Raw genomic sequence first — 22,156 nt, forward strand, 5'->3', positions numbered from 1 at the left:
GGAACCGGAAAACTACACGAACTCGTTAGTGTCTTGCACGCATGAGCAAAATGTTGTAATGGCTGATCAGGACATTTAACTCTCACTGTTTGGCAAACATCATCTGAACACAAAGTAAAGACGTCTGTCAAAAGCCAGGTTATGTAAAGTCATTGACAGAGTGAACCTGTAAAACACACATGAACTGGAAAGCCATCTAACTCTATGTTGTTCACGATTCTGTTAAATTTAAAGCGAATTTGACAAGGGAAAAAAAAGTCTTCATGCATTGAAGGACGTTTTACTCAAGACTGCTTTAAAAAAATCTGAACAGTCCCAGGTAAAATGGACTGATGGCTGTATTTGAGTTCTCATGATGTAAGTACAGACATTCAGGTTTTGAGCAATTAGATCATCAAAATACCCAAAACATGCAATCAAGTTTGAGGTTTACCAGACTGGTGCCTCAGAGAAGCAGATCAATATTCCTGACCTCTGCATTTGGGTAACATGATATAACAGACAAAATGATGTAACAGAACTGTGTTAAAGGCTGCTGGCCTCCATCACCAGCATTTAAATTGAGTTTGCCCTAACCCTAACCCTTGGCATTTAGGGGATCTTAATTATATTGTCGGGACCCAACACTTGGTTTAAACAGTGTGTGTGAAACAGCACGCGTGTTCCCATTTAATACACTCTGCTCTTCCGAGTGTTTTACAGGAATAGTGTGCTGTGTTTTTGTTCTGCTAAAGCCACAAACCATGATAAAACAATGTGGTTCATTAGTTTGTCCAGCACTTCTGTTTGCAGGAGTGACTGCCACGGCTCCAGACAAAGATATTTTCTCATTCAACTTTCCCAAAAAAGCTATGATCCAAGAAATAAAAAGGAAAAAATACACAAAATAGGGAAAGACATTTGGAGAGAAAAGGGAGAGAAATTCTTATCACGCACCCGCGGGCTTGCAGGCCAAAATGAGCATTACCGGGAGCCCCTAGTGGTAGGGAGGCCGCACTGCAGATTCATGATTTTCCCCATTTTCAGGCTTGTTTCGTCTCACAGGTGTTGGCCCTGGGTCCACAGGTTTATTTGTAAAGTTAATGACCAGACAACCCTGTTTGAATCGAATCTAAATGTTTTGAATAGTTACATACATGCTGTCTGGTGCTACTGGTGGCATGACACAGCAATTCAGTCTAAAATGAGGGTGTAATGAGTAACTTTTAAACCCTCATTTTAGAGTGCAACAAAATGAACGACCTTGCAGTTTGGCTAGAATCATTCAAAGTTCTATGGGGAGTCAAGGTCAAAACAGTTCCAAAGGGCCTTAATCCAGCTGGGATTTCTGTCCTACCTGGTAGACAACACCATTACCTGGGACCCCAGTTCCCTTTGGAGAAAGCATTTTCTAAGCGGTGGGTCAGAAAACTCAGCTGGAACAGCTGTCTCATTGTTCACCCCCAGTCTAAAGAAGACTAGCCTGTTCTCAAAGCACAGAACTTTGCATATCTTAAAATAATAAGAAAAACAGGTACCATCCATGCCAAACAAAGGTAAACAACGCTTTTCTTTAATAAACATTATTGTAATTCTCTAGAAAGAGGAATTTATCCGGAAAGCAAAACCATCACTTAAAATTGTCATATATAAATATATAGTGCCGTTGACAATAATTTGAATTCATCATGTGGTTGAACAAACCTTAACTTCTACTTATCTTTCAAACTATACACTGTACAAGCACTATGTGTCATGTTTGTTAGTGTTCTTCTGTCATTGTACTGGTCCATACATGAGGAGGGATACTGAGCTGTGTTTCTGCAATATTATACCGTCCACACAGAAGCACGTGTTTCTTTCCTGTTCTAAAAGAGTAAAAAAAAATAACCCCCCCATCACATCTGCAGCTTTCTGTTCATTCCTGTTCTAGATGGTACTTTCTTTCTCTGTGTCATCGCTCTTTTTGGCGATGCTGATGTTGGCGTGTCCGTTTGCCTCGCCACCGCCCTCGTGTCCATTTTCTTTGGCCTGGTTCCTCAGCGTTAGCTTCTTATGTCTTTTGACAACTCTGCAGTAGACGCTTCCCCACATAATGTTAGATAAGAAGTAGAGTCCAGTGATTAACCCCATGTAGGTCCACCTGCATTAAAACACATCATTGCAGGAGTATTATCACACTATTATTGATGATATATTTATATTAGTGATTAAAATATGCTGCACCTGAATGCGTCTGCATCATAGAGTCTACATGCTCCGCGGCCTCCACATAGTTTGGTGCCCCACTTCAGACAAGTGCGATCAATCAGTGCCCCGAAATATATGGGGGGCGGTATCCCACCTGAAAAAGTCACATGACTTTACCGTCAAAGTCTGATTTCTGGCATGGGGATGCTAAAAGCTGACCTGCCTTGCTGCCTAAAAACATCCCTTCATTTAACTGAGAAAGAAAAATGTGTTAAATCTAACAACGCACCACGTTTGTATTTTTAAAGGTTGAAATTAAGGGTATAAAATGTGCCCACATTATACAATCATTCATAAACAGCATGATTATTTTATAGTTTTGATTAGTAAAGCTAAAACTGATCAAAATACACTGTATACAGTGAGTATTTTTATCTTTAAAATGACAAAACAGTGCAACAATTGAAACATGCAAACATTAAAATGCCACTGCAAATGAAGATTCTTTTCTGAAGCGTGGTCTGATCCAAACAATTTGATCTGATTGGCATCAAATAGCGCGTATAAATCTGTGAAAGCGAAAAACCACCTCTGATCTAAATGAGCTGCAGAATTTTCGAACAACACGACCTCATTTCATCTCCTGGTAATATCGTAAGTGTGAATGCTGAAACAGCTTTTTAATCAATAAACTATAAAAATAGGTTGATGGACTCACCCAGAGATCTGACTATAAGTGTTTGCATCCCCAAAGCCAATGCCTTCAGGTCTTTATGAATGGACCTGGAAGACAATATCAGCATTTAATTTGACAGAGGGATGAGCTACAGCCTGTAATAAATGAGATTAGCTCTCTCTGGAGCCATCGTCTCCTTAAACCTCAGACCTGAGCAGTACGATGTATCCTGGCGTCCCCCCGCAGGCAGAAATGAAGGACCCCACCACAGAGAGCGCCATGTAGACTTTGAACATGTAATCACAGTCGCTCTTCCTGGGACACTGGCCCAGCACTGCTGACATGTTCATGCCTGCGGTCATCACGTCGCCAACGCACGTGCAGTTATGAAATACCTGGAAGGGCGGAGAGCAGGGAAGTGAACGAGCACGCTCGGCCGTGGGCTTGTTTCACGGCTTCTGCCTGGAGTTTATTTGTTTTAAAGGTGCTGCGAGTTTATTATCAGGGGAAATCACAAAGTTGTAATCTCACCATCTCTTTGCCAACGCCAGTGGACATCTGGCAGCCCGCCAGGCAGGGCGAAGCGTACGTCATCCCGTTGTAAGCGCACACAGGGTCCCAGTGCTTGGCTGAGCAGGAGCAGCCCATGTTGCACTGGGACACAAGAGTCTGATGGTCGTAGGACACGTTAGGAGACCTGCAGAAGACATTAACCATCATTCAAATGTCCTGTTCGGAACTTTCGGAACGCCCATTTATTTGCCACTCACCCCTGATATGTGACTGTGAGGCCTGCCACTTCTGCCATGTCGCAGCGGATGAAAACTTGGGCAAAGAGCAGACAAAAGGAACACAGGGAGGCAGAAATGGACACCCGGGCCGCTCCTATGACGCCCAGCTTGAAACGCTTCAGTATGAAACCTCCCGTGATGATGCCTAAGGCCACAGCAGGCAGGTTCAGGATTCCTGAGCGGATAAAGAAACACATTCAGGCCGGCTGTGACGGAAGGAGAGAGGTCATTTCAGCCATGTTTTGAGGATTCAGCCAGTTATTAGATATATTGTCATAAAGAAGAGGAGGCATTATTATTATTATTTATCTCTATCTGACTGTACATGTTAAACAAACAAGTGGAGACGAGCGTGCATATCGACAGATAAAAGGCCAGTCGGAGGCTGAGGGTCAACGCCAGCAACACTCATTGTGTCAGAAAAATGATGGCAGATGTAACAGTACAAAATGCTACAAAAACATCAGATTTGTCCCAATTGTCCCAATGCTACTGTGAGCAGCAGCAAATCAGTCGCGGCCGCTTGGATCTGGAGTCGACTTTATCGCTCACTATCACACTTCCCTTCAACAACATCATTGTTTCTGTGGATACGGCGAAAACGTGGCAACCGAGGGTGGGGGGGTTACCTATGAGGAAAATGGCTTTGGAGGCAGACTGGCCGTAGATTTGCTCCAGGTACTTCGGCTTGAAGGTGATCATGCCGATGAAGCCGTTGACGGCCACCAGGTAGGTGAGGACCATCAGTGAGTACACGCTGTTCCTGAAGAGTCTCCTCACGGATGGAAGGAAATCTGGCAGAGGACACATAGAAGCAATTTAATTACAAAAACCAATGTTTTAGCCGATGCTGTTTGTGCTCTGATACACACTTAAGGTCCATGTGTTTTGTCCTGTTTGCCTTGTCTACATCACAGCACAGCTGTGGACAGCAGGTCCAAAACTCAGGGTTACAGTTTGGGCTGCAGCTGGTTAATGATTAAACCCATTAACCCTGGACATTATTGGCAAATTTCTTGCTGATTGAAATCTTGAAAGTAGTTCAAAAAGTAGTTAAAAATCTTAAAAGTAGCTGCTGCTGTGGCTTTTAACCGTTATACAAGCACGTTAAATGGGGTTGAGGGTGTTTCAAGCTACCTTTGGCCAACTCCTGGAACGTTGGCTGCTTCTCCTTCCCACTGTGATCCTGATTCTCCTCCGGCAGGAAGTTCTCCTGCTCCGCCACAGGAGCGAGCTCCGTACTTTTACTCGGGCTTTTTTCCTCCCCTTGTTTGGGCAGCGACCGCGGCAGGAACCAGAAGGGGATACTAGACAGCAGGATCACAGTGCCGGTCACGATGAAGCCCAGCCACCAGGCCCCCACCCAGCGGGAGTCCTTGTGATTGATAGTGATGGTGTCTGAAACCCAGGAGAAGAAGAGCAATGACAGCGAAGGTCATTCTGTGGTTGTCAGTAACAGGAGAGGTCCATTCTGTCCCCACGTGAGGGACCGGTCTAAGCAACAGGACTTGGTTTGTTCTTGAAACACCCGGCCATGTGGGACACGTTTATTCACATAATACTCAAGGGGACAGACACGCTCTCATCTTAAACTCTACTTTTACCCTAACTGAGCCCTTATTTAATGCATAACACAGTCAAATTGTGTCAGATGTGATGTTATGAAATGCGTTTGACACCATTTTAAAGGCTAAATTGCTTTTTTCTCTGTTTGATCTGTTTGACCTTTTTGACTTGTTCGCTTATCACGGGAGAGATAGCTGTAGTGTAGAATCGAACGGCAATTACTACTGTACCTAAATCCACAAATCCAATATCCACGTAGATCTTAGCGAGGAAGGATCCGAGCATAAACCCAAACATGGGTCCTAAGATTCCTACTGTGTGGATGCAAGCTGGTAAGAGACAAGAAGGGAGAGAGATACGCTTTATCAAGAGATTCAAGCATTAGAAATGTTTAAAAAGAGAGCAAATAAAACAACAAACCTAAATAGAATGGAGTGTTCTCTTCTCTGGAGAAGTCATCCAGATATGAAATACCCAAAGGCATGATGGGAGTCTCCCCAATACCGCGCAGCATGTTGCCCACAAACACGTAGATCCATAAACTAGAGCCAGCTTCCTTTTCACAAGCTAGGGGGTGAGAAAATCAGTGGGAATATGAGGAGGCTGCCAGCAGGAGTTCACAATTCTAAGGAGTTTGTTGAGCACCTGATTGGTCGTCTAAAACAGTCATCTCTGCTTCATGCAAACTGTGGTTGGAGTGACAGGGCAGGGCGCTCTCGCTGCTGTTGACAAGGGTATTGTGGGACACGCTGGTCTCATATTTATACCTGGGAGGAAAGGAGCAGCAGGGCGCATTTGGAAGGAAAGAGCTCATAAATGGTTTCCACTCTCTTATCTAAAGTATAAATGGACTCACTGTCCCTGGAGGAAGTGGGGCAGCGCTATCAGGTACGCCCCTGCAGCCATGACCAAGCAGCCGATGGCAATCAGCCGAGGACGATGGAGCTTTGCACCGAAATAGCTGACAAAGGCTATAACCAACAGATTGCCTGCAACAACAACAACAAAGAAATGAAGCATCCATTCACAAGACAAGATAAGATAAGATAAGATAAGATAAGATAAGATAAGATAAGATAAGATAAGATAAGATAAGATAAGATAAGATAAGATAAGATAAGATAGATAAGATAAGATAAGATAGATAAGATAAGATAAGATAAGATAAGATAAGATAAGATAAGATAAGATAAGACAAGATAATAAAGGATAAATCCAATAAATCCCACAGCAGCATATTTCCCAATTTAACAGCAATTTAAGAGACAGAACTATAGGAAACAATAAAAATTGAACTTTTACAATGAACATTGATATTGATGAAGCCCGAGAGGCTGCATTTAAAAACAGATTGCAGATAGTTGCACAATAGCACTTCTTTTAATTAGTTTAACATCATTGTTAACTGTATAGTTGATTAATACTGAATGCTGTTAATCACTGGTAATGTGTACCTACCCATTTCAAAGCTGCCATCTATAACTCCAATGAGGGAACTGGGGATATCGAAGCGCCTCTCGATCTGAGTGATGCTGCTCTTCAGATAGGCTCCACAAAAAGCTTTTGCAAAGAATGCAAATGCAAGAGAGACCAGAAAAAGCTGCAAAGACACAGATTAGAATATTTATGAGGACAGGTGAGGGCCTCTTTTCCATGGTGGAAGACACGTCCTGCTGAAAAAGAGTGAATCATTGTCATGCCGAGAAAGACAAAGAGCTGATTGGATTCGCATTGATTTGTCTTTGATTAATTCTAACTTGTGATTTGCCTCTGATTAACTGTAACCAGAATCAGAAAAGGACTAAAAGCCTTTGGTTTCCATCTGAGATTAAACAGAATAGCAGCAGATGAAGCTTTCCATGTCAGATTTACTCTTCAAGAGTAATCTGTAAGTATGAGTTTCACTCATTTCTGCAGGTGTGTCTTTGCCAGAAAGACTACAGGAATAAGAGAAAATAACTGAGCCAAAGGTGAATGCCTGTAGACGTTTTCTTATCACTGTTATCGGACCGCAAGTTGTGAAGTCTTTCGCCATAACTTTGGTGCCAAAGTCTTAAAACAATTATCTGCACGAAAAAAAGAATCATTTGTTCGTGTTTAACCTGTAGTCCAGGTGAAATGATCATTCTTGGGGTCGAGAGGTGAGGTTGGCCACTAAAAAGCTGAAACCCAGCAGAGGTCAAGCACTTGACTCTTGAGGTTAAACCCACAGATTTTACCTTATAAATATCTTTTTACTGGTCAATCACAGTTGTTTGCAAGCACAGATGTTACCTGTTGCTTCTCCTCTCACCTTTGTCATAGAAAAGGTAATATTCCACTGACCTTTAGCTTGGAGAAGCAGGCCTCACGTGTTTTTTTCGGCTCCACACTCATGATGCTGCTGTGTTTACCAATGCTGACAGATCCGAAACAGGCAAATCCCCCAAAGCACCTGCAGAAAAGCAGCTGATGAAGTTCAACGAAAAGCAGCTCAAATCAGTCCGGTCTATCCTTGAACTGACTTTTGTGAATGTGTTATTTTTAAATAAAACCCCCCACTCATTTCGAACCAAGCGAGCAGAGACAAGCCCAAAACCAACATTGAATGTCCATGACCTTTGATCCCTGAGGTGATGTTTTATAACAAACATCCACATCTGTGTATCAGTGCACCGAATCTGGGTATGACGCAGCCTTCAAGGATTTTATGAACTTATTTTCATTTATGAGTGGTGATCTACTGATGCTCTGAGCTCCAAGGTCAGGACAACACAACCCTTGGTGACCCAGGAAGCCCCTGAGATGAGGGATGAGCTTGAGACATCGTCAGCTAGTTTACAGAATAAACCTTTAACTAGAAAAAGTCTCAGTTTTTGTTGCATGTTAAACAGTTGATTGCAGAAATCTTCAAAACTGCTCATTTATTTCCCAAGATATGCTGAGCATCACATTTAACAGGAGTTTAGATTCTAAAAATATACCTGTAATTACTTATGATTAATAAATGCTTTTAGTATCGTTAAATTTCAGTGAGGTTAAAGGCGTGTCCAATCACGCCTCAATCACATAAAATGAACCTACGCGATCTATACTGACGTTCTGCAGCTTAGCAGTGTGAACAATGCAGAGCCTTGATTTACCTGAGAGCGGTCCGATGAGAGATGAGAATGGTCTGTCAAAATAGGCAAGAGCTCACTGTACCTGCAGGACTTTGTGCTTAAAGCGTGAGTCTTATCACAGAGCAACTACATCACATGTAATGAGTAACTCGAAGACTGATCTGATCACGACTTCATCATGTCAACAACACACAAAAAAAGCCCTCCTACCCATCCGACCCCTCAGGTGGACAGAAGCATGAACGTGACTGCTCTGATTGGGTAACGTTCAAGTGCGATAAGGCAGCACCGAGGGTTCGGGGGTTCAGGCACACACAAACACACACACACACACTTGTACATCCTCCTCTGTAAACATCTTAAGCCTCCCAAGTATCCATCCTTTTGAAGGTACAACAATCCTCGGCAGGGTGAAGCAGGCCAAAGCTTATTTTACCAGCCTGCTTGTTTCTGTTAGTTGGCGGTTTTCAAAGAATGAAATGGCTTCCTCGTCTGGAGAAATTCAGCTTTTTGTCAAGCTGCGTGTTTACAAGGCCTCTTCAAAGTCTTCCTGTCCTATTGATGGCACGTAACAATAGCTTTTTCACAGCGTTTTCAACACAAAATTGTTGGATTTTACAAAATCCAACATAAATCTCCCCTAATGGCACCTCACACAGAGTTGACGGAATTATTATTAACGGGACTTTTTTTCATCTGTGAAAGGAAGCACTGTTTATAACCACTGTTATAAAGTGGATATGCTGCTGTGGTAATATGCACTGTGCATATATGCAGAGATGCTTATAAGAAGGTGGATCATATTGTGCATCTAAACGCATCGTATAAAACGTTATTACTGAGACAAGCTAAGAAGATCATTTACGCAGGTCTGCAATGTTGTCATAGAATCTGATTAAACATGAAAAAGGAAATTAATAGGATAAAGTCAATATAAGCAGCAGCTAAATTAATCAGTTATGTCATTTATCTGAGTCACATAAGACATGAATGACCCTGATTGTGCAGCACTGAGGTCTTTAACCTTACATCACAAACACCAGTGAGGCTCCCAAACGGGGGGGGGGGGGCAACTTTGAAGCAGCATGAACAAGTACAAAATGAGGAAATTTAATTTGGATATGCTCACGAAAAATACACAAAGGCCTGAGAATCAGTCAGCGATATACTTTATTTCTGTTGTAATTGATTTAGATAAAGAGAGTGAGGATTTTCTCCATTAAAATTTTTAGTGTTTTTATTATTTAGTTGGAAAAAAAAATTAGGCACTAAATGTTCTTTTGAATAATTCAGTCTGTTAAAAGCCCAAACTGATTGGATTTGAATGGTGACTCCGGTTACCCTGCAGGAGTCTCAGCAGCAACACAGTCTCTGCAGTCACACGCGGTGATATGCTCATAGAGGTATGTTCTGCTCGTGAGGTCCAGGCACTGCAGGGTTAAATGTCTCCTCTCGGATCTTCGCTTCTGGCAGCTCTGGTGTGTCTGCTCCACCTGCAGGTTGCCGTCAAACACGACCCTGCTGAGCCACAGGGACCCCGGGCGGGTAAGAAATCCATGTGAAATGAGATTCTGTGATGTTGCTGTCTCCATCTCACCTCTGCCCCGACGCACACTGACCCTGACACACAGGCATCAGTGCGACGCTGCTACAGTTGCCGACGGTGACGTTCATGCTGGTCAGCTTTGGTGCACAGCTCTGGTTGCCTGTAACACCAGTGTATCATCTTTCCCCCCTTACTCAACCAATGATGATCAAACATGTCTTCCAGTTTTCACAGGTTTTGATTGGACTTACATGTAAAGCAGCAGTGTTGATGATCCCAGATCCTATCCTCCTGGTGTCACAAAAGTCAGTCAGTACGACGTCGCACGTCAAGTATTGTGTAACTGTAGTAGCTGCAGTAGAAGGGTTCAGTACCTCCTGACAGTTTTCTGCGGGACAGACCTTAGTGACCGTCTGAATACCTTCGTTGCTGCAGCTGAAGGACATGCAGGGCTGCTCAGCCTCCCACCACCCGTCTCCCATCTGCACATGGAAGTAAATGAACATGCGACGCAATATTCCAGCTAAATCTCTGCCCGCTGTTAAAGTTCTTAGTTTACGGTTATGCTGCTTGTCTCAGAAGCAAGGTTAGTTAGCTATCACAGATTACATGAGAATTTAAATCTTTAGACTAAGAATGCAGCAGGAATACTCATTGGCAATGATATAGTGTTTGCTTTGAGAGTGAACACAATAAATGAGGGACCTTGACTCTTGGTGCTTTAGCCTTTAGCTCAGTCTCATATCCCTGTAACCTGCTTGTGCCACATACCTTGTACGTTTTTCCATTAAAACTGCAGGTCTTTTCAACTGGAAAATAGAGCATGGATAATACAGGCCATTTATGTGAGGGTGTCAGGGAAGAGAAAACACAGAATTGCAACTTTGACTTTCATAAATTCATGTGCAGCACTAATGTTTACCACAGATTGGATCCCCACAGCAAGATGTGTTGACCAACACGGTGCCGGGGCTACAAACTGGTGTCACGGGAGGTCTTTCAACACACTCCTCGCTCTGGGTCTTTTCGTTACACGTACACAGGTGACAGTTAGACTGCCACACCTCACCTGGCTGGAAGAGTAGAAAATAAAGAGTAGAAATTAGTATTCTCTAAACAGGGTCTAAATTGCAAATATTACAGTTTCTGCTCTAACCAGGGAAAATCTCTTTACCTTTTTGGGCTCACCAAGGGGCCCTGTGCAGTCTGATGGATGGAAAAAGACAATAAGCAATAACATTTATTCAGTATTATTCTGTTCTATATGCGTTTCACTCACAGTGACATTCAGAAACACAGACGTCTGAGTGATTTCCAGCCCTGAATTGGCCGCTGGGACAAAAACAACCAGTGCTCTGGTGCTCCAGGGAGGCTCCAGGAATCAGTGCACTGTGCAGAGATTAAAAAAGGTTAAAACCCTGAGAGTTCTTTCTTTCTTTCCTTGAACATTGAGTCACAACCAGATAGATTTAACAAACCCTCTATAACAGAAGTCATCCAGCTTGAAGCGACATTCGTCATGTACAAGGCCTTTCGCACACGTCAGATCTGAAACACAAATAAGAAAAGAGAATGTTGTTTCAGGAAGAAATCAGTGAGACACAGAGGCAACATAGCAGCTAAAATGTAGGTACTGCAGCGTCCACTCGTCAGCTCTCTCCAGCTGATGCAGAATCCTGCCTTCTTGCATTCTTCCGCAGCTTGTTCCAGTGAGGAGCAGACACCGGTTCTGCATGAATCAAATCTACAGTTGTTCTTTGTTTGGATTAGATTCACATGCTTGCTGCAATTTGAGAAGACCCTGGGGAAAAAAGACCAAATATGTTTTTCTTACATAACGTTTAATGAGTATTTGTGTGGATGTGTTCTTGTACCTGCTATATACCATATATAACAAGTTCCAAAATAGCAAAGAGAAGACATTTTTAGGATATGAGAGCATTTTTACCGGTCCTTGTGACTTAAAAGGACTGTTTTGAGGGTTAAGACATGGTTTTAAGATCCAGTTTAGGGATTGTTAAGAGATTTTGGATTTGAGGAATGCATTATGTCTAAGAAAGTCCTCACAAAGATAGAAGTGCAAGTGTGTGTGTGTGTGTGTGTGTGTGTGTGTGTGTGTGTGTGTGTGTGTGTGTGTACTTACGGGTGGTCTAAGAGCTCACACAGGGCCATCGCAGGGCAGGAGGTGGTAGTAGTGTGGCTGGTCGTGGGCACTGGCGTGCTGGAGTGACAAGGTACATTTCTCGGTGCAGAAAAACAGGCTGGTTTCATGGGGTCATCGTACACCCAGTCGTAGGCCGTCTTATCACAGCAGCCGTCCTCTTCCATTGGCCCTCCTTTGCGGATGCATGAGCCAACACCACACACCCCTGGAAAGAATGTGATGGTGATGCAAGGATCTACCCTTAAAAAAGGAGGCACACGTTTGCATTGAGTCTTTAATCTACTTTTTTCCCCATTACTCACCACATTGTCCTTGGGTGTTGTTGAGGAAGTGTTCCATGGCCAGACTGACCACCACTGTCCAGGATGGACTTAAGGACACATAAGATCGGATCTCTGGGAGGTGAATGGACACAATGTAACCTGTGGTTTCAAATGAATATCCATCCTCCTTATATGGGGGCTTTATGGTCTCATTATTTAAAGTGGCCTGTGACAGATTAAATAATGCATCATTAGTTTCAGAAAATAACAGTATTATTTATAAAGTTCTCTTTTATTTCACCTTTACTGTAAACAATTGAGGGTCAATTCTGAGTGAGGCAGTATTGTTCTTATATTTCAATATAATGCTCTTTGCACAAGAGCCGTCGAGGCCTGGTATGCAGAAGTAGTTGTCCACAGCAATGGTCAGATGACGTCGTGGTAACCGCTCTTCCACCAGTACATAGGTACAATCTTCCAGGAAATCAAAGGGTACACCTTGGAAAGATATGTAGTGGGGGTCCCCATATACCTCACATTGACCTAGAAGCAACAAAAACAGATGATATCAGATTTTTGTGTTCCTTAGGTAACAGCATTAGGTCTACAGGGGCGGGGGTCGACATACTTACAGTCACATTTCCATGTTTCACAGCATCCATCTGAGACTTTTGTAGCCCGTTGTCTGGGGCAACTGGGAATTGTCATCTTTGGGCAACTCACTTGAGTCGACTCTATCGTCTCATTTTTACACACTTTATTAAAACAGTCTTCGGTCCAATTCTGACCGCAGACCCACCTTCTTTTGTTCTTGAGATCAACACACTCACACTTTGCTAAACATTACAATGGAATACAGAAAATTTAGGACAATAAATGTGCTGAGCAAGTAATTTAGGGATTTGCATATTCGAAACAAAGGCATGGTCTACCCTACCCGTGGTCGACTGTATAGCTGTAGTTGACTCCGTTGTGACTCCGAACGTACTTGCTGATTTGGAGGTCGCCGAAGTGGTCGGAGTAGTGTATCTGGTCTCGATGGTGGAAGGTATGGATGACTCTGTTTCAGTTGTAATTGGGGGAGTTGTAATTGTTGCCATGGAAGTTGATGGAATCTCAGTTGACCAACTTGTAGTTGTAGTTGAGATATTGGGTGTTGTTGTCATTGCTGTAGATGTAGTGGAAGGTATGGATGACTCTGTTTCAGTTGTAGTTGGGGGAGTTGTTATTGTTGCCATGGAAGTTGATGGAATCTCAGTTGACCAATTTGTAGTTGTAGTTGAGATATTGGTGTGGTTGTCATTGCTGTAGACGTAGTGGAAGGTATGGATAACTCTGTTTCAGTTGTAGTTGGGGGAGTTGTATTGTTGTCATGGAAGTTGATGGAATCTCAGTTGACCAACTTGTAGTTGTAGTTGAGATATTGGGTGTTGTTGTCATTGCTGTAGATGTAGTGGAAGGTATGGATGACTCTGTTTCAGTTGTAGTTGGGGGAGTTGTATTGTTGTCATGGAAGTTGATGGAATCTCAGTTGACCAATTTGTAGTTGTAGTTGAGATATTGGGTGTGGTTGTCATTGCTGTAGACATAGTGGAAGGTATGGATGACTCTGTTTCAGTTGTAGTTGGGGGAGTTGTTATTGTTGCCATGGAAGTTGATGGAATCTCAGTTGACCACTTGTAGTTGTAGTTGAGATATTGGGTGTGGTTGTCATTGCTGTAGACGTAGTGGAAGGTATGGATGACTCTGTTTCAGTTGTAGTTGGGGGAGTTGTAATTGTTGTCATGGAAGTTGATGGAATCTCAGTTGACCAACTTGTAGTTGTAGTTGAGATATTGGGTGTTGTTGTCATTGCTGTAGACATAGTGGAAGGTATGGATGACTCTGTTTCAGTTGTAGTTGGGGGAGTTGTAATTGTTGTCATGGAAGTTGATGGAATCTCAGTTGACCAACTTGTAGTTGTAATTGAGATATTGGGTGTGGTTGTCATTGCTGTAGACGTAGTGGAAGGTATGGATGACTCTGTTTCAGTTGTAGTTGGGGGAGTTGTAATTGTTGTCATGGAAGTTGATGGAATCTCAGTTGACCAACTTGTAGTTGTAGTTGAGATATTGGGTGTTGTTGTCATTGCTGTAGACATAGTGGAAGGTATGGATGACTCTGTTTCAGTTGTAGTTGGGGGAGTTGTAATTGTTGTCATGGAAGTTGATGGAATCTCAGTTGACCAACTTGTAGTTGTACTTGAGATATTGGGTGTGGTTGTCATTGCTGTAGACGTAGTGGAAGGTATGGATGACCCTGTTTCAGTTGTAGTTGGGGGAGTTGTAATTGTTGTCATGGAAGTTGATGGAATCTCAGTTGACCAACTTGTAGTTGTAGTTGAGATATTGGGTGTGGTTGTCATTGCTGTAGAAATGGTGGATGGAATTTCAGGTGTGGTTGATGCAGCTGTAGTTGGAGTTGTTGATAAAATAGTAGTAGCAGCAGTAGTTGTTGGTAGAGGTGCTACGGAAGAAGACAATCTTAGATCTCAGTTGTAGGGGTAGAGGGTTAAATGAATTAAATTCATACTTACGACACTTGACTGTCCCATTCTCACAGCGGCTGACAAGGATTAAATTGCAGGAAAAATATTTAGTTACGGAAGTATGAAAAACAAAACGGTAACTCAGTGTGACTCAACTCACCAGCTAACAGAGTCAAGCAGCACATCAGATCCAGGATCAACCACAGTGTCGTTGAAATAACAGGTGCAGTTTCTAAGAATGGTGCATTTGCCAGTGTTTGCATCATAGTATGGTGCTTCCTTTGAACATCTAGGGTAGCAACCTTCGACAAGAAAAGACACGCTAGCTTTTAAAGCACATATAAATCCAAACCCATATGCATCTGTTTATAACTAGATTTAGCATCTATTGGATGTAGGTGAGCTGCAGTTACCTTCCAGCTTGTGACTGACGTAGTTGTCGCCGCAGGTTAGCGACTCACCACAGGCTTCATAGTGCCACCTACACTGGCCCTGCTCATTGTAGTAGTCACAGTACACCGCTATTTTTTTTTTTTTTTGCAAAAAAAGACTTTACAATATGCTGCATTGATTGAGGTATTGATTGCTATATTGTCAAACAGAGAGGGTTACTTACGGCATAAATCGGGTGTTCTCCAGTTTATGCACACAAGCTGGTCGCTGCAGGCCTCAGCGTAGGCTGCCACAGCTGTGCAGAAACCCAAGAACTTCCCTTCAAACTCACAGGAGCAGGACTCCTGCACACAGGCGTGGTAGTAGGGCTCTGGTTCCACCTGGATAGCATGGAAACATGCAAATCTGGATGACCTCAACATTTGAAATAGCTGTACTACTATAAAGTAGCAGTTTTAATACAACCCAGTAACAAATGTGATTGAAGATGACAAACTGGTGCGCTGAATTAAAGTGCATACCAACAAGTGACATTGTTTGAATGTGTCTCCCTTTAGAATCATACAGCGCCGCTGTGCCCAGGCTGAACAGTAAGAGTTACGTTCACATGGAAATATCTCTGTGGTCACGTCTGAGCAAGGAGGTGTTGTTGCTTTCCAGCTGTTTCCAAACGTCATAGGGCTGCCAATCACTGTAAGCATGTTCGAATCAACATTTCTATTTTCGTTAAAGTAGTTAATATGTGTTGAACAATTAAGTGGCTTACTTGCAGAGTCACTTAATTGCAGGTCGTTCATCTCACTGGCGTCAAAATTTCCACAGAGGCCGCACACTTGATTCTTGAATAGAAGTTGTGAAATAAATGAAATGTGAATTGCCAAAGGAGACTCATTTGAAAAGACAATGAAAGCAAAAGAGATTAAAAAGTAATTTTAAAGCTACAGAATAACAATGTTGTCGTGTGACGAATGCAACACTCACCCTCCAGTGTGGCTGTAGCTCGACAGTGAGCCGAGTGTGTTTGTCCCAGATGAGCGTTATACCTTTGCTCGGTACTGAGACTATAATGTAGAGGCCGACAGAGCGGACTGTATAAAGCAGATCTTTCCCTAAGGTCCAGCCGTCATGGTGGCGTCTGGTCACCTTCATGTCGCTCAGTGTCAGCGTGACAATGCCCTTTGAGTTTTGGTCAAAATTACAAAGGATGTTGTAAAGCAAAACAAAAAAGTAGATTTAAAAATGCACAAAAAGAGAAATTGGAAACACAAGGTCACTTTTTTTATATAGATGGATGTGTGATGAAAGAGATGTTCACCTGCAGGTCAAAGACAACAGAGCGAGAACAGGTGAGCGCTTCGTCGCAGCAGGGGACGCTCTCAATCCTGATGGAGAATGTGCCGTTTCTTGTCCCACAGGCATCCTCAAATGGAAAAAGATCCACGTTACAGAAGGAAAGAAGACCAAGAATCACTTCTAAAAGATTCAAACAAGTGTTTGATGATGGATTAAATCTGTATTGTGTTGTTGGTAGGGCTGACCCAAGAGCAGAACAAAGAAAAAATAGATATCATCATTTGTTCTCACCTCTACAAAGGTGTACTGACAATGTCCGTCAAACCGGTACAAGTTGGAATCAAAGGTCTGATAATGTCCATTTCCATAAACTTGACACTTCCCGGAACAAGGCTCGTCTCTGCAGCTCCACTGACCCTGACCACAGATACTGGAATGTGAGAGTACAGGTCATACTGGGCGTCGCGGCTTTGCTGACTTTTTGCGAGACACGAGCTAATAATGACGCTACCAGGTTTTGCAGTTGCTTTTCACGCTCTGTCCGGCAGTGAACACCCTCCCGCTGTAGATACAGGTGCAGTTTTCCACAGAAACGCAGTTGCCAAGGTGATCCTCATACTGGTCGTATGGGCAGTAGCAGCCGCTATCGCAAGTCACACTGGCTTCCTGGAAACTCATCATAGTTTAGCTCAAACAAGACATTTTAGGTCAAAATGAAATGAAAAATAAACCCAGTTGACAGACATTAGCAGTAGTGGAAGACCACATAATTCCCAATAAAGTTTGCATGTAAAGATCACCTTACCACTGGTTTACTGAGACCGTCACAGGTTTTCCGAGCCGTATTTACTGGGAACTCAGCGCAATGAACACAAACCTTCCCATTCCTGCAACCTGGTGTTTGCAGCCATTACAACCAAAAGATAGGTACATACAGTATAGTGAATATGGGTATTAGTTAAACATGGCAAAGTATAATATAAAGTTAATAGCCTCCAAACATGAGGATCACATTGATTTAGATTCAGCTGTAGCTTAAAATATTGAGTTTTCAGACGTATTTACCACAATCTTTAGAACAATGAAGTTCTCCATCCTCACAGATGCTGCAAAAACACATAACTTTAGTGCACATCTATTAATTAAAAATCAATAACATTGCCTCTGACTGGAAAGGCTGTAAATTTTAGATTAGCTCACCACTGTCGACCGTCAATGACGACAGGACCAGGCGGTGTTGTACCACCGTAGTAGTTGCAAAAGCAGTCTGCCTTTGTCGTACACGTGGCTTCTAAGTTCAGGTGGGTTCCTTCTGGACAGCCACAACCGTCGACAGGCATATCATCCAGGCCACAACGAGGATCGGACCCGGATAGAGAGCGACACGTGTGGTTGCAAGCTCGGATGTTGTAGGAGAATTCTTGGTTGTTCTCACATTTAACAGCTGTGACAGAACAAATGCAGCAATTTCGTAAATGATATGAGCAACCTATGGCCCATTACTCCATAGCATCATCAAGAGAGATCAAAGAAAAGTTTTATATTGGTCAAATCTAAACTCACTGCAATTAGTAGCCTTCCTCCAATCACCAATGAAGATTCCCAGACCAGCACAGGCTTTGGCATAGTTTCCCAGAGCAACACAAATACACTCCTCCAGACGCCTGACGCAGTTACATGTCCGCTGGATGCAAGCCTAAAAATGCAGGTACCATAGTGACGGCAGCCCATATTGATTTGTAAATCACTTTGCAGAATTAATTGCAGGTCAAGAATCGACCGCCCGCCTCACCTTATGATAGTGATCGGTCGGAATGTGATGGTGACACTTTGCAAACATCCCATTTGGGTCATTCAAAATCGAACACTTCTCCTCTGCAAATATTTCTGCCACGACAGATAAAGGTTCCCATAAACGTTTGATAGGAGTTCTTACATATTTTTATTTGTTTCGGCAGTACCGTTGTCTGTGTTGATACAGGTGTCCGGTATGTTCACCGCGCAAGTGCCCAACGTCCAGGACAGAGCGAAAGGCTGAGCCGAGTTCTCGATGATCCCGCTGCTCGTGGTGAAGTCATCCCTGGTGTCGCTGTTGCTGTTCCCACAAAGACCTGAGAGGAAGAGTGAAGGCCATTACAGCTGGCTCGAACTGGGCTAATCCCAGTTTGGATTTGAGAGGCTGACCTGAGATCGGGCCGGTGTGGTTCGTCGGCAGGGTCAGATACAGCTGGATTTGTGGCGACACCTGGACTTGGATCTTCAGACCAAGTGATGTGTGGACCTGCACGTACATGGAGGACTCCCAGAAAACCAGAGCATGATCTAAGCAAAGAGAGATGCAAGATGGTTACCTCCATCTCCAGCAAATATGTGTTATCATCCTCGGCTGTTACCAGACGTGTGAAGCTCAGTGATCTTATCCTCTCCAATTTTCACCATGTTGTGCGAGAACGTGTACACTTCCTGCAAATGAAATCAAAGGCGTCGCATTTATCGTGCACAATAATCTTTGACCTCGTGTTTCATAGCTCTGCTGGTACCTGAAACAGATGAAGAATAACCGTTTTGAGAGTAGGAGTCGCCTTGTAAAACTCAGTGATCACTGTCCAGTTGTAACCCTGGAAGAGATGTAACATAGAGGTCAGCGTGGTGAAAAGAAAACTCAAATTTTATAATAAAATAGTGGAGAAGAGGGCAAAATTACCTGGGAGGCTACATATGTACATTTACCGGGGACGGTGTAGCGTTTTCCATCGATGGTGGTCACAAAGTGGCCTTCAATGACACATGTGGCAGGACAGAAGTTTGCCGAGCAGTGCCACTTCCCGCTGTCACACATGCTGCCAATTGTTCGGAATTGCAGATTTATGAACAGATAAATGCAGAAAGAACATCTCTTTCTGTCCACCTACCATGTCTGGCACTTGGTACTCCTCGTGTCACCGGTTGAGTAGCTCTTACCCGCAAACACACAGGGGCAGCTGGGCACGCTCACGCAGCCAAATCCACCCCCGACATCATTACGAAGCTTATCTTCCACAACAATTAATCAAGAGTTTACTGGGATGCGCTGAGGCTAAACGTGTGCAGCGACGAGACAAACACGTGATGCTCACTTTTCGGGCAGACGCAGGAGGCGACGAGATCCTGGTTGGATATCGCAGGGTCGGGGTTGGAGCAGCTGGGAGCAAAGGCTGGCCCCTGCTCCGCATAAATAAGGTCTCCCGGACAGGTGGGCTCCTCTGAAAACACCCACAGCGACGATCAACGGTCATCAAACGAAACCTCTGCGGCAGCACATCCACATGCAGCACTCACTACAGGATGTTTCAGTCCTCCAGATGTTCCAGATGTGGCTGCTGTTTCCACACTGCTGCACCACTTCTCTGAAGAAGGCGCATGCGATGTAGGAGTTTGCTTCATAGGTGTAAAGGTTCTCCTTACAGAGCTGGATATAATGAGAGGTCCTGGCTTGCAGACATTCCAAAGCGTGAGAAAAGAAGTCTCTGCATATCTTCAAGAGGCCATGTGAACAGAAGGAGTTGACACATTTGGATATATATATGGTAAAAGACATATGTAATGATATTTTGTTCATTGTGATCATTAACATACTTTATTGTCAGCAAATGCAGGATCTCTGGTTTGGCACGTATCATCAGCTAACGTACTCTCGGCCACCAGCTGCTGTCTGTGAGCTAGTTTCAGAAAAATAAAGTTTGCATTCATAAAGAAAATGTAAAACCCTTCATTAACATGCAGCTTCATTTAAGATCACTGCTGACATGATGAACAGAGTTCTGTTTAGCTCTGCTTGTGGGAACAAACGCGACAAATATCTTGATATGATTTATCGTAAAGATACCTGTGGCGTTATGTTTTCCACACAGTCCGGTCACGAGACCACTCAGCTGCTGCTCCACTTCCACCTTAAACACACAAAATGAATGACTAACCAGAGTATATGGAAACTAATGTTTTGTTGCTGTGCAAGGATTTTATTTATTTTTTTGAGCAGTGAAATATAAAGAAGTTAGTTGTTGAAGCGAGCTCTCACCCGCAGAGAGTCTATTCCCCCGGGGACATTGTGCCAGGTAACAGACAGAGGAAGCAGAGAGCTCCTCAGTTTGGTGAAGACGCCATACTGGAAGATATGCTGGTAGGTGTGGTCGTATGGAAGTGAAACACTGGCAAGCATGAAGCATAATGAAATAACGTGTCTAACGCATCGTCACAGGTAAATGCTGAACCTGTCAGCCTGACCTTCTGCCCTCCACCAGGATGCTCCCGTTCTGCAGAACAGTCCTGATCTTGTTGATGATTATTTCGACGTGCACCAGCAGGCCGCTGTCACCTCTGCGCATGGTGATGTCACAATCCACCCTATTGTGGGTGAATCGGGTGAGGGTGAAGGGGCAGTTCGACCTCACGTAGAAGCTGGAACCATTAAAGGGCTGGATGACTCCACTGCCAAAGGTGCTGCAGGTGTCTGAACAAAGAAGGAAATTTACTCATTAGACATGAAAAGCAGGAAGCAAATAATATCTTTTAAGGTGTAAATACGTCAACTCACATTTATGAGCTTCTGTCGTCGTGGCTGTTTCACCTGCGCTGAAAACTAAAAAGCAAACAATTATAAAGTGAAATTAAATACAGAGTGAATAGAAATAATGCGTAACAAGTGAAGAACATTAAAAACTTGAGAAACAACAGAAATTTGTGATTTAATGCTTAGAGAGTTAAGGAGCTAATATAATATGTCTACTACCACATTTTTAAGCTGTCAAAACATTTGTTATTTTATTCTTTTTGCTTTAACACATAAAATCTGTCATGATTTTACAATACGGTTGCTTTAATCATCACACAATTAGCATTAAATATCAGTTTTCTCATGAGGTACAGGATCTAAGTTACTGTTATGGATGATTTATTCTCATACTGAACATTTTAAGACTGAACCTTCAACTTGTGATCATCATTATTAGCATTGATTGTTTTTTCAAAATTGATTAAGATTTCTTTGATGATACATTTGGAAAATACATTTAACAACTTAATTGGTCCATCAAGTAATTATGTTCTCTACCCTCAGGGTTAAATCTTTGCACGTTTATTATTATTATCATTAAATTTGCTTTATTCCAACGAGGAGATGCAGCATGAAATGAATGAATTCCTTGTTTAACCACTCCATACATGTGCATGCATGTCGTATATCAGTCAGACAAATGTGTCACTTCTGCCGCTACAACTTTTGCTGTTTTGTCTGTGATAATTGTTAAAAATGACTGATGAAGTCAGTGATGGTACCTGAAACCAGTAAAAAGCAGAGCGTCAACGTCCCCCGCGGTGAAATCATCCTGCCTGATGATCCCTCGCTGCTGGAGAGCGGGCCGAGCTGCACACACACCTCAGTACGCCACTTATATACTGTATATCCTGTGTGTGTGTGTGTGGTGTGTGTGTGTGTGTGTGGGTGTGGGTGTGTGTGTGGGGGGGGGGGGGGAGGAGGATATGCATAGATACAAAGAGTTTATTTGAATAAAAAAAGCAGGAAACCAGAAAGTAAATTATTCTGATTAAAGATTAAACTACATATTAATTAACCTGAATCACCGAGCTGCACCGAACAGGAACAACCGTTCATGCCTGGAATATTTGAGA

The 22,156-nt window shown here is 43.1% G+C and overlaps 2 protein-coding genes across 2 annotated transcripts; both read right to left on the bottom strand.

The window, feature by feature from the left end:
* Nucleotides 1-1,531: 1,531 nt before the first annotated feature.
* On the bottom strand, nt 1,532-8,547 carry LOC130519307 (solute carrier organic anion transporter family member 1C1-like). Its single transcript, XM_057022641.1, has 15 exons — nt 8,325-8,547; nt 7,528-7,636; nt 6,661-6,802; nt 6,059-6,191; nt 5,848-5,969; nt 5,623-5,769; nt 5,433-5,531; nt 4,774-5,034; nt 4,266-4,430; nt 3,616-3,811; nt 3,377-3,542; nt 3,056-3,240; nt 2,888-2,952; nt 2,206-2,323; nt 1,532-2,122 (listed from the first exon to the last, which is right to left on the bottom strand). Exons 2-15 carry the CDS (start codon nt 7,576-7,578, stop codon nt 1,909-1,911), a joined length of 2,064 nt encoding a protein of 687 aa, XP_056878621.1. The 5' UTR covers nt 7,579-7,636; nt 8,325-8,547; the 3' UTR covers nt 1,532-1,908.
* A 908-nt stretch (nt 8,548-9,455) lies between these two features.
* LOC130519558 (mucin-2-like) lies at nt 9,456-21,914 on the bottom strand. The gene is made up of 46 exons (XM_057023100.1): nt 21,803-21,914; nt 21,063-21,107; nt 20,753-20,978; nt 20,547-20,676; nt 20,355-20,418; nt 20,105-20,187; nt 19,808-20,003; nt 19,606-19,731; nt 19,402-19,522; nt 19,194-19,329; nt 19,030-19,107; nt 18,883-18,952; nt 18,674-18,811; nt 18,451-18,600; nt 18,282-18,376; nt 18,053-18,185; nt 17,690-17,933; nt 17,555-17,595; nt 17,295-17,383; nt 17,001-17,155; nt 16,781-16,919; nt 16,512-16,616; nt 16,178-16,372; nt 15,963-16,035; nt 15,718-15,887; nt 15,420-15,576; nt 15,217-15,324; nt 14,964-15,105; nt 14,852-14,880; nt 13,917-14,781; nt 13,680-13,748; nt 13,214-13,611; nt 12,909-13,112; nt 12,578-12,819; nt 12,316-12,502; nt 11,993-12,218; nt 11,484-11,650; nt 11,328-11,397; nt 11,129-11,238; nt 11,024-11,055; nt 10,772-10,922; nt 10,621-10,658; nt 10,224-10,331; nt 10,101-10,140; nt 9,901-10,009; nt 9,456-9,824 (listed from the first exon to the last, which is right to left on the bottom strand). Exons 1-46 carry the CDS (start codon nt 21,849-21,851, stop codon nt 9,641-9,643), a joined length of 6,687 nt encoding a protein of 2,228 aa, XP_056879080.1. The 5' UTR covers nt 21,852-21,914; the 3' UTR covers nt 9,456-9,640.
* Between the last annotated feature and the right edge of the window lie 242 nt (nt 21,915-22,156).

Source organism: Takifugu flavidus, chromosome 22 (assembly GCF_003711565.1).
Source record: "Takifugu flavidus isolate HTHZ2018 chromosome 22, ASM371156v2, whole genome shotgun sequence".
In the NCBI taxonomy this organism is placed as follows: domain Eukaryota; kingdom Metazoa; phylum Chordata; class Actinopteri; order Tetraodontiformes; family Tetraodontidae; genus Takifugu; species Takifugu flavidus.

Bases quoted from the DNA above. Each gene is read 5' to 3' on its own strand.
- LOC130519307 (XM_057022641.1), bottom strand. From the start codon at position 7,578: ATGAGTGTGGAGCCGAAAAAAACACGTGAGGCCTGCTTCTCCAAGCTA. The intron at 4,431-4,773 runs GTAGCTTGAAAC...GTCCTCTGCCAG, and splicing joins GTTCCAGGAGTTGGCCAAAG to ATTTCCTTCCATCCGTGAGG. The intron at 3,241-3,376 runs GTGAGATTACAA...CCGCCCTTCCAG, and splicing joins CTGGCGTTGGCAAAGAGATG to GTATTTCATAACTGCACGTG.
- LOC130519558 (XM_057023100.1), bottom strand. From the start codon at position 21,851: ATGATTTCACCGCGGGGGACGTTGACGCTCTGCTTTTTACTGGTTTCA. The intron at 19,732-19,807 runs GTGAGTGCTGCA...GGGTGTTTTCAG, and splicing joins GAGGACTGAAACATCCTGTA to AGGAGCCCACCTGTCCGGGA. The intron at 16,920-17,000 runs GTAGCGTCATTA...CTCACATTCCAG, and splicing joins AAAAGCAACTGCAAAACCTG to TATCTGTGGTCAGGGTCAGT.